This window comes from Pezoporus flaviventris, unplaced genomic scaffold (genome assembly GCF_033815535.1).
Source record: "Pezoporus flaviventris isolate CSIRO_AGI_PZ_B2104156 unplaced genomic scaffold, CSIRO_AGI_Pfla_v1 ptg000158l, whole genome shotgun sequence".
In the NCBI taxonomy this organism is placed as follows: Eukaryota; Metazoa; Chordata; class Aves; order Psittaciformes; family Psittacidae; genus Pezoporus; species Pezoporus flaviventris.
In genome coordinates this window covers 317,843-331,282 of record NW_026892706.1, presented here as the reverse complement: position 1 = coordinate 331,282, position 13,440 = coordinate 317,843, and the positions used below count along the sequence as shown (strand labels likewise).

General features: G+C 50.6%; 2 protein-coding genes across 2 annotated transcripts in view; one reads left to right on the top strand and one right to left on the bottom strand.

Moving 5' to 3' along the window:
• The window catches only part of SGSH (N-sulfoglucosamine sulfohydrolase), a 294,044-nt gene that overhangs the window by 27,936 nt on the left and 252,668 nt on the right, over positions 1-13,440 (bottom strand). The window lies entirely within an intron of this gene.
• Positions 1-13,440, top strand: part of RNF213 (ring finger protein 213) — a 46,916-nt gene that overhangs the window by 16,603 nt on the left and 16,873 nt on the right. Inside the window, 15 exon segments of the mRNA XM_061479923.1 lie at positions 435-575; positions 667-828; positions 1,244-2,384; positions 3,385-3,578; positions 3,962-4,114; positions 4,647-8,237; positions 8,453-8,589; positions 8,857-8,952; positions 9,245-9,363; positions 9,941-10,063; positions 10,440-10,522; positions 11,231-11,378; positions 11,745-11,880; positions 12,307-12,495; positions 12,917-13,056. Of these exon segments, the coding sequence (XP_061335907.1) occupies positions 435-575; positions 667-828; positions 1,244-2,384; positions 3,385-3,578; positions 3,962-4,114; positions 4,647-8,237; positions 8,453-8,589; positions 8,857-8,952; positions 9,245-9,363; positions 9,941-10,063; positions 10,440-10,522; positions 11,231-11,378; positions 11,745-11,880; positions 12,307-12,495; positions 12,917-13,056 (6,553 nt within the window).

Here is a 13,440-nt window from a genome sequence, read left to right as displayed (position 1 = left end):
GAATCACAGCAGCTCTTGGGATTGGAAGAAAAATATCTTTGTTTCTGTGGCACAAAAACTCCCTGCAGTGACTGTAGCTGCTATAGCATGGATCGCTGCAGAGCACTGCTGAGGCTTTCATGCGTGACGTGGTGTGGCTTTGCTCTTCCCAGAGTTTGAGTGGTGGTGCAGAACCGTGTCCCACTCTGCAGCAGGGTGTGTTCTGTAGCAAGAGGCATTGAAGCACTGCGGGCTTGGTTCCGTTCAGTCTCCCATGGTGTTGGTGAAGAGCAGGCATGCAGAAGCTGAGCTGTGGCCTGCGGTCATTCCTCTTTTCCTTCCCCATCCTGTAACTATTATGCCGGCCCAAGCTGTTTGTCCCGAGCACAGATATAATCCTGGAAAGAACTGTCAAGACAGCAATTAGAGCAGTGCCATGTCTTCTCTTCCCACAGCATGCATCAGCTCAATACTTGGGGTGGTTGAAAACAGTGAAAGAGAGCCATGGGTCTGTGGAGCTGTCGTCGCTGTCACTGGCAGCCGCCATCAACAGCAGAGGAATATATGTTGTGAGAGCACCAGCTGATGGGGAAAAGGTGAGGCCTGCCCCTCCTGCAGGCAGCACCCAACCCAACCTCAGAAGTAGGCCCTCGGTGCACAGCAGCACTAATGGCTTGTTCTCTGCAGGTCTCTTTGGACAGTGTCCTGCGCTTCACCCTCCCGGGGAGCTCTGGGGATCACGAGGCATCGTGGAAATACTCCCTGGCAGAGCTCCGTGAGCTGCAGAACAAACTGATGCTCATGTCAGCAAAGGGAGAGCAAGGCTTGGAGGTGGAGAAGTTCTCTGAGGTCAGGCTTCAAACCCAGTGGGTTGCTGGCGTTGAGGCTGGGGTTGGATTTTGGCCGTGAATGTCAGCTTTTAGGGCTTCGTTTAGAGCTGAGGTGCTGGGGATGAGTGGGAGCAGGCAGAGATGTTCCTGCCTCTCTGGTTCCATGTGAAGGTGAAACTGAGCTGGAGGCTGGACAATGGACTGGTACCCTCATCCTCTGGGAAGGCTCCTGGCTGGGAGGGTTGCTGGGCTTTTGTAGCAAGCAGGGGGTTCCTTACTGGCTTTTAGAGAGTCTTGTTACTGTGCAAGCCTGACGTACCTGGCCTGGGGACCAAAGCCTTTAGTTTCACGAGACTTTCTGTGGTGTCATGACTGGGAGTTGTGTTGGTAAATCAGCTTAGTGTGTTTTTAATCTCTCCTCTATCCTCACACAGATCTTTTTCAATGTCCAAAGACTTGCACAGGCCTTTATAGACCTTTACTCAGCTGGGAACATGCTCTTCCGCTCCTGGCTTGCCCATGTGTATTGCTCACCCCAAAATGAATCGTGTGTTCTCATGGACTTCTCTCTGGGACCGATCCCAGTGCTAGAAGCACAAGGAAATGTGGCAGCTGTGCTCCCAAGGCTCTGCAAGACAATGGAGAGCTTCCTGGAGAGCTGGAAGAGCTTCATGTATAAGAAACGATTGCAGCATTTCTACCTGAACTACTACACCGCAGAGCAGCTGGTGTACTTGTGCACGGAGCTGGGGCAGGGGAAGCTCAGCCACAACGCCCTCATGATGCTTTCTTTCCTGAAACACGACTGCACTGAGGTGGATGTCCTTAGAGCCTCCATGAATGAGGTGCCTCCCAGCTCAAGGAAGGCTGTTTCTGACTTCCGAGTGATGCAGGATGGGGGGAAGGATCTGACTGCACAGCTGGAGCACCTCTGGCAGTGCTACATGAACAACATGGGCTCCTTCCTCCCCAGCTGCCTGGACATCGACGCGCTGGGTGAGCGGCTCAAGAACCTGGCCAGCTGGGAGAGGAAGCAGGTCACACGAGACTTCCCGCAGGATCTCCTGCGCGTGGGTCAGCCCAACCTCATCACGTGCCCTCGCTCCGAGGTGCTCACGTCTGCTCTGGCCGTTTACATGAACAGCCCCAGCCAGCCCCTTCCCACCTTCGACGAAGTTCTCCTGTGCACTCCTCACACCACTGCTGAGCAAGTGGGGCTCTTCCTCAGGAGGTGCCTCATTCCCTGCAGCGGAGGAGAGAAGATCTACACCATGCTGTATGCAGATGAGCTGAGCTATGATGTGAGCTGCAGAGCAGAGGAGCTGTTCCAGCGCCTGCAGCACTACAACGGTTCCTATCGCCTCATCATTCTGTGCAACTGCGAGAGGGAGCACAGCTACATCCCTTCTGTCTTCAGCCAGTACAAAGTGCCCTTGATACCCCAGAGGCAACTGCCTGAAATCCAGCAATACCTTCAGCACCACTACAGAGTCACTCAGCCCTCGGTCTCGGCTGCTTCTGTGTTCAAGGACAACATGTGTGTTGGGATCGTGTCCTCCAAAAGAGCTGGTGTGGGTAAGGTGTCACATGTGAAGTGGGGTCTCTTGGGTGTTGAAAACCAGAGTAGTGTTCACCTTGCCAGGTTTTGTGTCCAAGTCATAAGCATCTAGTGAAGAAGAGTGATTCCGACTGTAGTCAGTGGAGTGAGGTGGAAGCTGTAAGGACAGCTCATCTTGTCCTGAGATAAGCATCTCTAGAGATGGTTCATCTTGTTAATCTGACCTCTGTCTCCTACTACTGACTTACATAATTAACACAAACCAGAGAGCTAATGCTGGGGAAGATTAATCTGACCTCCTGAGGTTAAAATATGCCTGTGGGAAAATGTATGTGAGATGGGGCAAGGACTGTAAAAGCCTGCCTACTCTTGCGTGGGAATGGATCTTTGGCTGTCTCTTACTGCAGAAACTAGAGGGCATTAAGCAGAACTACTCAGCAGGATGAAAAGCAAACAGAAGAAGGTGGTTCTTCAAACAGTGCTTAGTTAAATTGTGGAACCCAAAGCTTTACACAGGCTTAAAAAGTGATCAGGTGTAGTCACTAGAGAGATGTCCATCAGGGGTGATTAAACACAAAGATGCATCTCTGACATCGGAGCTCCTGAGCTGCAAATCACTGAGGAAACACTGGGAAAGCTGCTGACAGCTGCGCTCTTGCCCTGTTCCTTTGCTGCTGTTGCTGTGGGAGGTGGGCAGCCCAGGCCCTGCTTTGGCTCCCCAACATTTTGACTTTAGAAACAACCGTGTAATCGAATAGGTTCAATCCAAATAAAGAGGGAAGCCTTCCTCGGGTGGCCTGAGCAAAACCAAGCCGGGTGGGTAATGAGAGCCTTCAGTAGCCAAAAGCAGGAATGGCTTTGATTCCAGGCTGTTGCTGCTTTAACTGGATTTAGGCTTTCTTTTTCTGCAGTGCCTTCCTTGAAGGTTCAGAGGTTTGACTTTTTTCCGTTATGACTTTAGTATGATGTAGTCAATGTTGAGGGCTGTAATTCTTGTGGTGTTTTTGATGATAACAGGGAAGTCTCTGTATGTGAAGAGGCTACATGAGAGACTGCAAGAAGAGCAGCCTGACTGTACAAAACTTCTGAAAACCATCAGACTCATTGAGCCAGAAGTGGATGAAGACAAAGTGCTAAAATCTCTTCTGCCTTTTCTGAAGAGAAAACATCAGACAAAGCCCATGATATTCCACTTCGATATCACCTCTTCAGTAAGTACATCCCTCCCACACTGACCTATCCTACAAATTCTGGATGAATCCTTGCAGAATTTGTTTCTTTAAAGCTTTCATTTCAGTAAGCCGTTTCACTAGGATCTGTTTTGTGATTCTTGTGTAAGTAACATAAAGAACCCTTTACCATCAATGTGGTTCAGCTCTGGAACAGGTTGCCCAGAGAAGCTGTGGAGTCTCCAACCTTGGCAATGTTAAAAACCTGACTGGACATGGTCTTGGGCAACCTGCTCTGGCTGAGCCTGTCCTTGGGGTTGGACAAGATGATCTCCAGAGCTCCCTTCCATCCCCAGCTGCCCTCCGATTCTGTGAACTTTTGATTAAATACAAAGGGAATGCCCTTGTGTTGTCTTTTTTGCTAGGTGCGAAGTGGAATTCCAGAGTTTCTCTTCAAGCTGTTGGTTTTGCAGTACCTGACAGATGCCAGTGGAAACATGTGGCTACGACAGAAGTGCCATTTGTATATCATTGAAATCCTGGAGGTATCACCAGTGCCAAAGAAAGCAGCAAGACACGTATGTATACAGCAGTAGCTGATTTCTTTGAATTTCTCAGTCACTTCGCACATGTTTGTACACAGCTGCACATGAGTTACAGAGATGATTGTAAATGTAGCACAGGAATCCCCTGTTTGTTTTGGGGGTACTGTGCATCTGCACTACAAAGTAGTGTCCCTGGTGTCGTACAAAGTGATGTTAAAAGCAGCCAGGAAACTCCAGCTGTAAGAGCAGAGTGTAGAAGTGTCAGGATAAAAAACAGTTTCTGGAGTTAAGTTTTCTTTTCCTTTGAGGCAGCACTGAGAAGGGGCGGGAGGTAACAAAGGACTGATGTTACAGGAGGGAGACTGTAGGAGGGAATAGGGTGAACTGTTGTGATGAAGCAGAAATGATGTACAGGGGAAGAAGTGTTCCAGCTGCATAGGCTACCTGCTGTTACTCAGATAGGCCTGTGACTTTTAGGTAAGAATACTGATAGGACCAGATTAAACAGAATGAAGATGCTTAGGGCTGCACCTTTGTGATGATGGATTTTCTTTTCCTCTTTCCCAAGTCAGCAAGCCAGAATTATAATTTCTTGGATGTGTTCCCTAAAGTAACATGCAAGTCTCCCAAGGAAGTACTGGAAATGGAGACACTTTGGAACCAGTTTGGGGATGTTTCGAACCCAGGAATGGATGAGGAGGAGTTTTGCAGTGAGGCTTTCCAGAGACCTTTCCAATATCTGAGAAGATTTGACCAGGGGTGCAACCTGGACACATTCTGTTACACAGCAGACTCTGTGGAAGGGAGCCCAGCAGAATGCCTACAGCAGTTCCTCCTGCACTGTGGGATCATAGATCCCTCCTGGTCAGAACTCCGAAACTTCACCTGGTTTCTCAACACCCAGTTGAGAGATTGTGAAGCTTCTGACTTTTGCAACCCTGCGTTTGTCCAGGACGTTTTGCAAGGCTTCAAAAACTTTGTTGTTAGCTTCATGATTTTAATGGCAAGGGATTTTGCAACCCCGTCCCTGAACATTTCTGACCAGAGCCCAGGAAGGCAATCCTCCAACCTGGAGAACGCTGCAGAAGAAGATCTTCTTCCTTTCCACATTCGGAAGAAGTGGGAGTCGGAGCCTCATCCCTACTTGTTTTTCAATGCAGATCATGTGTCAATGACATTCATTGGTTTCCACCTTCAGCCTAATGGCACACGGGGTGTTGATGCCCTTAATCCTTTGAATGAAGTTATCAAGAGAGATGTCATGAGTTTACAGCTGTACAATGGCTTGTTACTCCAGAGAGTTCCCTTCAATATCCCGTTTGATCACTTGCCGCGTCATGAGAAGCTCGAGAGGCTTTGCATGGTTTTGGGAATCCCCTGGGTGATAGACCCCGATAAGACGTACGAACTCACAACAGACAACGTGCTGAAGATCTTGGCTATCGAGATGCGATTCAGGTGCAACATCCCAGTGGTGATCATGGGAGAAACGGGCTGCGGGAAAACCAGGCTCATCAAGTTCCTGTGCCAGTTACGCAGGAGCTGCACGGAGGTGGAGAACATGAAGCTTGTAAAGGTTCACGGGGGTACTACTGCAGAGATGATTTATGCCAGGGTCAGAGAAGCAGAAGCCCTTGCCAAAGCCAACAAGGAGCAGCATGGGTTGGACACAGTCCTCTTTTTTGATGAAGCCAACACGACAGAGGCTATAAGCAGCATCAAGGAAGTCCTGTGTGACCGCACAGTGCAGGGGAAGCCTTTGGTCTCTGGCTCTGGCCTGCAGATCATAGCAGCCTGCAACCCTTATCGGAAGCACACACCAGAGATGATTCAGCGCCTGGAATTAGCTGGATTGGGCTACCGTGTCAAAGCAGAAGAGACTAAGGATAAGCTGGGCTCTATTCCACTGAGACAGCTCGTGTACCGGGTCCATGCACTCCCACCCAGCATGATCCCACTGGTGTGGGATTTTGGGCAGCTGAGCAACTCGACTGAAAAGATATATATACAGCAGATTGTCCAGAAAGTAACTGAGCACGTCCCCATGGAGCAGAGTGAGGCAGAGCTCATCACAAAGGTGCTCTTTACTTCCCAGCAATACATGAGGCAGAGGGATGACGAGTGCAGCTTCGTCAGCCTGCGGGATGTGGAGCGCTGCATGGAAGTGTTCAGGTGGTTTTACAAGCACAGTAAACTCCTGCTGGGGGAGCTGGAGAAGTATCTTGCTGAGAAGAGGTCCCCAGAGAGCACTGTTGAGAGAAACAACATTGTCTGGTCCTTGGTGCTGGCAGTTGGGGTCTGCTATCATGCATCCTTGGAAAAGAAGGAAGAGTATAGGAATGCTATCAGCCAGGTCCTTCCAAAGCCTTATGATACCCAGAAAAAGATTTTGGAAGAAATCTCTCTGATGCAGGACTTATTCCTGAGTGGTGTGCACCTCCGAGATACCATAGCAAGAAACCTGGCCTTGAAGGAAAATGTCTTCATGATGGTCATCTGCACCGAGCTGAAAATCCCTCTTTTTCTTGTTGGGAAACCTGGGAGCTCCAAATCCCTTGCGAAAACCATTGTGGCCGATGCTATGCAGGGCCAGGCAGCCTATTCAGATTTGTTCAAGGACCTGAAGCAGATCCATCTAGTGTCGTTCCAGTGCAGCCCTCTCTCTACCCCAGAGGGAATCGTAGGCACTTTCAAGCACTGTGCGCGATTCCAAGAAGGGAAGAACTTGGAGGAGTATGTCTCAGTGGTGGTCTTGGATGAGATTGGCCTGGCTGAAGACTCTCCCAAAATGCCCCTGAAGACCTTGCATCCACTTTTGGAAGATGGCTGCATAGATGATGTCCCTCTTCCCCACAAAAAGGTCGGTTTCATTGGGATTTCCAACTGGGCTTTGGACCCTGCTAAAATGAATCGAGGCATCTTTGTCTCACGTGGTGACCCCAGCAGAGAAGAGCTCATAGAGAGTGCCAAGGGGATTTGCTGCTCAGCACGAGGGGCTCTGCAGAAGGTCGAGCAGTACTTCTGCCACTTTGCAGATGCATATGAAAATATTTGCAAGGCCCAAGACAGGGAGTTCTTTGGTCTGCGTGACTACTACAGCCTCATAAAGATGCTCTTTGCCTTAGCGAAGAGCTCCAAAATGGAGCCGACGCTTCAGGACATAGCCACAGTTGTTCTTCGGAACTTTGGCGGCAAAGATGATGTCAATGCCTTGGAAATATTCACTTCACAGTTACCGGAAAAAGGGGAAATACATGCTCATGATATCAGCAGAATTGAGCTGGTACAGCAGAACATTTACAGCAGCGGTGAGGATGGTGACTGCAGGTACCTGCTTATTTTGACTGAGAACTATGCAGCGCTGCAGATCCTCCAGCAAGATTTCTTTACTGCCCGACAACAGCCAGAAATCATCTTTGGCTCCAGTTTCCCTAAGGACCAGGAGTATACCCAGATATGCAGGAACATCAACCGGGTGAAGGTGTGCATGGAAACTGGCCAAATGGTCGTGCTCCTCAACTTGCAGAACCTCTATGAAAGCCTCTACGATGCCCTCAATCAGTACTACGTGTACCTGGCTGGGCAGAAGTACGTCGATCTGGGGCTGGGCACCCACCGGGTGAAGTGCCGAGTGCACCCCAAGTTCCGGCTCATAGTCATTGAGGAGAAGGATGTGGTCTATGAGCACTTTCCCATCCCGCTGATCAACAGGCTGGAAAAGCACTACCTGGATCTCAGTACTGTCCTGGACAAGGGACAAAGGGAAACTGTAAAAGAGCTGAAGAAGTGGGTGCACGAGTTCACTGCAGCCAATACAGAAGAGCACTTCATAAGCAACCAGGAATACAGCCCTTCTGATGTGTTTGTGGGCTACCACTCCAGTACCTGTGCCTCAGTGGTGCTGCAGATGACAGAGAGGCTGAAACCAGTGTGTCCTCCCGGTGAGCTCATGTCCTGTGTGAAGAGAGAAGCCCAGCTGGCGCTGCTGAACTGTGCCACCCCGGACTCCGTCATCCGCCTCTGCAGCTCGGTGCTCTTCTTCATGGCAGAGTCTCTGGCCAACACCTACTTCAAGCAGCAGCAGCACACGTCCTTTGCAGACTTCCTCCGAGCTCACGTCCGTGCTGGGGCTGGGAACCAGATGGTCTTTACAGAGGTGAGCGTCCCGCAGAGACCTCTCACACCCTCCCCTTGGGAGCCCTGGGTTGCTGTAACAGCCAGTGTTGACCCTTTGCCTGCTGGCAGGGCAAATAAGTGGGGTTTTTCGAGTGCAGTCCAGCTCTTCAGCATCTCGGAGCATGGATGAGTCAGTCTCTACTGCTTTCCTGCTGCGTTCAGAGCAGAGGACAAACCTGCATCTTGCACTCCCAGGTCACCACCTTCTCGAGGCTTCTCACCAGTGCTGATGCTGCTTGTCTGGAGAGAGAAGTGCAGGGTAAAGCACAAAGGCCCCAAATCCTGTTCTTGCAGCAGTTTGACACAGAGTACTCCTTCCAGAAGGGCATCCGGTGAGTCTGGTTTTGCATTACCCTGCTCTAAATAGGCTGTCAACTGGGTGCAGGATGGGTAGAACGTTTGGAGTAACACACATGGCAGAGGGGGGGCAAGAGGCTGTGCTGGGATGAATAGAGGACTGGCTGGGGCAAACTGGGTGTTAGCTCTGTCATTTTGACCCCATAGGCTGCCTTCAGCAGCCCCAGCTAATGTGGAGTGACTTCTAGAGGAACAGTTTGGTTTTAGGCTCAGTTACTTCTAAATCCCCTTTCACTCTTCAGAGATTTCCTTGCTGCTGCACCAGGAAATAAAGTCCTTATTATTCAGACAGACTTTGAAGATGGCTCTCAAAACGCCCAGCTCATTGCTTCAGCCAGGTAAGTCAAGCGTGAGGTGGTTCCCAGGCAGCTCTCGTGCTTGGTGGCTGCTCAGCACCATTCGATTGTGAGTGCTGTTTGGGGATTGCAGGATCAGGCATGTATGATCCCTCCTGTGTGTTCTGTAGGGGGATGGATCTAGAAGCACGAGTTGTGTTTCAAAGAATAACTCATAACCCAAGTCAAAATAACCTAGACTGGGTCCATTTACCCAATAACCTCCTCTGCAGCAGCCCCGTGGCTCTGAACGTTTCTGCTTTGACCTGTCAACAGCATTTCCTCTTTGTTGTAGATACACTGTTGTTAATGAAGTCAACAAGGTGGATCTGGGAGAAGTCTCTGTCTTTGTCTACTTTATTGTGAAGCTTTCCCGAGTGGAAGGGGGAACGTCCTATGTGGGATTCCATGGAGGTGGGTCTGCTCACCTGTCACTCCTCACTCTTCAGCCGGCTTCAGGCTAGGATAGCACAGCAACATCTCTTGCTCACCCTCCTTTTTAATGCTTAACATCAGGAATCAGTGTGTCCTCAGAGCTGCTTCCCTTACCCTCTGCCCTGGGGGGATGAGTACCTTGGGGTCCTGGTCTCCTTCGAGAGCACCTTGCCTTGCCCACTGGTGGATGAGTCTTCTTCCTACTCAGCTGGAGAGCAGCAAGGGAACATGATGCAAACTGCATTGGCATTTTGTCCCCCAGGAGGCTCCTGAGTGTGTGCTTACGTGTCCTGCTTTCAGCAGCAAGGTTCCTGCTGTGTGCAGTGGGTTCTAAGCCTCAAAGCCCCAGCAGCATGCACGCTGTCTCAGTCAGGGCAGTGCACATTAGCATGTTCAAAGTGAATTGCTGCTTTCCCTTCCTGCATCAAGAACTGAGAGTAAATAACCTCTTATTGTGAACTGCTAGCCTTACAGGTACTGGGAGGTAATTCTTGGGAAGCTCTTCTACAAGAGCATGCTGCAGGCATGAAATGATTCTTTTCTTCCCTGTCTTTAGGGCTGTGGCAGTCTGTGCATATCGACGATCTCCGCAGATCCAAGGACATGATCTCTGATATGACAGCCCTGCAGAACTTCACCATCAGCCAGATGTTCTGTGAGGATTCAAGCAAAACCAGAGGTGAGCTGCAGGCTGGCTGTGCCAGCTGTGGTGGCCGTGTGCCAGCTGTGGTGGCCATGTGGCAGGGGGGAGAGGGGAGATGCGGTCCCAGACTCGGTGCTGGTGGAACTTAGGCTTGGTACAAGGCACCAAACTGCCCCACAGCATCCTAGTGGAGCTCAGAGCATTAGCTCAGTGTCACATTGCCTCCAGCTCTTGCTGCATGAGGCTTGGCAGCCCAGCAGCTGCAGCTGTGCTTGGAGGGGGGATCTCAGCTGCTCCTGGGGGTGATAATGGATCTCTGCAGATGTTCTGCTGCTCTGTGCTGCTAAATAAACCCTTACCTGGCTGCTGCAGGAGTGTGCTGCTGCTTTCTAACCAAGCCTCTACATCTTAGTTGCAGCTCTGCATGTGAACGGAGAACAGGAGGAAAAAGAGGAGGAGGCTGAAACACCAGTGCCAGAAGCAGAGCACTATGAGGTCAGTTCAGAATACATTTGTTTGCTTCTCAGCTTTCAACACGGCTCTCTGCTCCCTGTCATCCATAGGTGCAACACACCTTTTGCATCCCCATTCACCTGAACTCCATCAGGAATATTATTTGTATCATGAGTGTTAATGGTCAGCCACAAATTCCTCCCCTCACTTCCCAATCAGCATCGCTGAGGCAATGAACCATTGCAAGGACCCTCATATTCCTCAGTCATTTCACACTTCAAACATCAGTTTTAAAAGCTTCTGTTGTCCTTGTACAGCCTGAAGCTGAGAACTCTGGTTCTGAGCTGCCACTCCAGCTGTGGGTGCTTTGAGGTGTCATTTGGAGCTGTCCTGGGGGAAGCCCAGTACGAGTGGGGCTTTTACCCCTCTAGTGCCTGAGCATCTCCCAGGGAGCGAACATCTTCCCATATCACATCACTTCCACTTTTTTCCCTAAACTGCTGCTTTTTTTCCCCATAGCAGTCTTAATACAAGCGCTGTGTTGCATTGGCCAGTTTGGAAAGCCACGGAAGTTGCATCATGTACTTGATAGCAAAAGAAGGACTAAAATTTGCAGCTTGAGATGAGAGGAAAACTGGGAGAAGGGATGCCAGGGGCACAGGCCCTTTCTATGGGAGCACTATGATCATTTTAAGAGGGCTGGGGGTAAGCCTGGAGTAATGAACTTGATTTCACACTGTTCCTGGGAAGGGGAAAATCCTGGACACCACTGTACTCCTGAGGACCTGTGTACAAAGTGCTGTGGGGATGCTACGGGACCAAAATGAAGATCTTAGTCGAAGCAGAAAGCGAATTGAGATCCTCCTTGGCCTTCTGTCCAAAGAGGATCACTTGAAAGGTATGTGCTCCCTGGCCGCTGCAGGTAGCGTCCCACCCAGGGACTACCGAAACATCCCAGTTGGCTCTTTGGGGACCCAGAGGCTGGTGGTCCTTGCTGTAGTGTAGACAAGGTGGATCTCCCAGGCAATCTCCCAAGTGTGAGTGTGTCTGCTCCAGTCTATCCCTCCTTTGGCTGTAGGGCTTCTGGAGCTCTACTTCACTCTAGGTTATGGTGTTTTCTCTGGCTGTGCCAGCTCTGGTGCCTGGTCTCTTTTCCTGGTTGGCTAATTGTTGAACCGAGTGTAAAATGCTGTGCTTGGTGTGGTCCTTGGGTTTGGGAGGACCCAGTAGAAGGGCAAAATGCAAGTTCCCTGTTGTTTTCCAGCCTCTTTCCTGAAGATAACCAAGGCTCGCCTTGCCAGCCTTTTGAAGAAGCAAGAAGAAAATTCCCTTTACCCCAAAAACTGGGTGCTTCGGGAGGCTTCCAACCTCGGTGCTCTCCAGGAGGCAGGCACCTTCAGGTGAGGACAGCAGCAACATCTTGGAACCTGCAGGCTCCCAAGAGCAATCTGCCCATGGCAGCTCTGCAGCAGAGACAGCAGTTTTGAGTAACCTGAATACGTGCAGCGTCAGGCTCCAGTCTGTGCTGGAAACTCCCTGAAGGCAGTTCTGTCCCCTCCTGGCTCCTGAGGGGAGGGTGACTTGCATCTGCCTTGGCTGTGCTGGGACAGGAATGCACAAGTGCTTTGAGTGGAACAGTGGGATTAGGGGCAGCCACCAGTGGGAGAAGCTCAGGGTATTTTGGTGCTGGTATTTTTATCCCTTCACGGCAGGATTAGGACTTCCTCACATGGAAATGCCAGCAGGTTTTCAGAACAACCACCTCCCGATTTGCTGATAGCGTTGCTCACCTCTCTGGGTTTCTTGGTCCCTTTCTGCTCCCAAAGGCACACCTTGTGGAAGCAAGTCCAGAACGTGATCACTCCCATCCTGGCTCTCCTGATTGCTGTCATAGACAGGAATGGCAACCTGGAGCTGCTGGTCAGGCCGGCTGCTGAGTGGGTGACAAAGCTGTGGATGTTCATCTTCAGTGATACCAAACTCCTGACCGTCCCTTTCGGTGTGGGCAAGAACAGGTGAGCCCCTGGAGAGAGCAGCAGGAGGCCTGGGTGGCAGCACCGACACCAGCACTGGTGTTAAATCCAGTGCTGGTGCTCCCCTGTGCTGTGCTGAAGGGCAGCTCATGGTGCCTTCAGAAGTCTGCCTTGTCCCCAGTACTGGACTTTGCTCTCTGGCTTGTGGCATGCTCACGCTTCTTACCCAGCCCCTGGAGTGCCCGTGTCCTGCCACTACAGCCCTTTGGCCAGGGAAAGCCTACTAAGTCCTAATGCTACCAAGTTGGCAGGATGAGCTGTATTGATGAGTCCTTCAGTTCTTTCCCCTTCCTTTGTCCCCTTTCAGGGCTGATTTCTTGCTTTCTGCAGCTTCCTGCCTCTGCTGTCTGAATGTGTTTTCCAGGCAAAAGCCCAGAGCATTAATGACCTTTTAATTTCCTAGCTCTCAGCCAGAGATAATTGTGGTGCAGAACAACATGGTGGTGTCTGCTGCTGCTGGGAATAAGATGCCCTTCAGCTGGAGGATAAAGGAGTACTTGGATGAGATGTGGTTGGAAGCTCAATACATCCAAAACACTGAAGGTGAGACCCTGGCTTGAGCTCATGACACAGAGCATCTCCATCCACCTGCCCTGTAACCTCTGGTTTGTCACTACCATGCCTCTACCTTTCTGTGACGCTGGAGTCACCTTCAATACCTCTGGGCTCATACGAGCCAGAGATTTTTCTTTGTGCTTCTCGCTATTGGCCTTTCTCCCATCTGTTGTGTGCCTTTGTGGAAATGCCACGAGTTAACGACAAGGTGAGATTCCACAAATACAACACCGGTGCCCGTGCTGGGGAGGCTTGGCCTCAAACCCCTGTTAGTGCTGTGAACGAGGGGAGTGCTGCATGCATCAGTGATTAATGAGGTGTCAGGCTCTTCAGACAGAAGCTGTGTCAAACGCAGGCTCTTCCTAACATTCA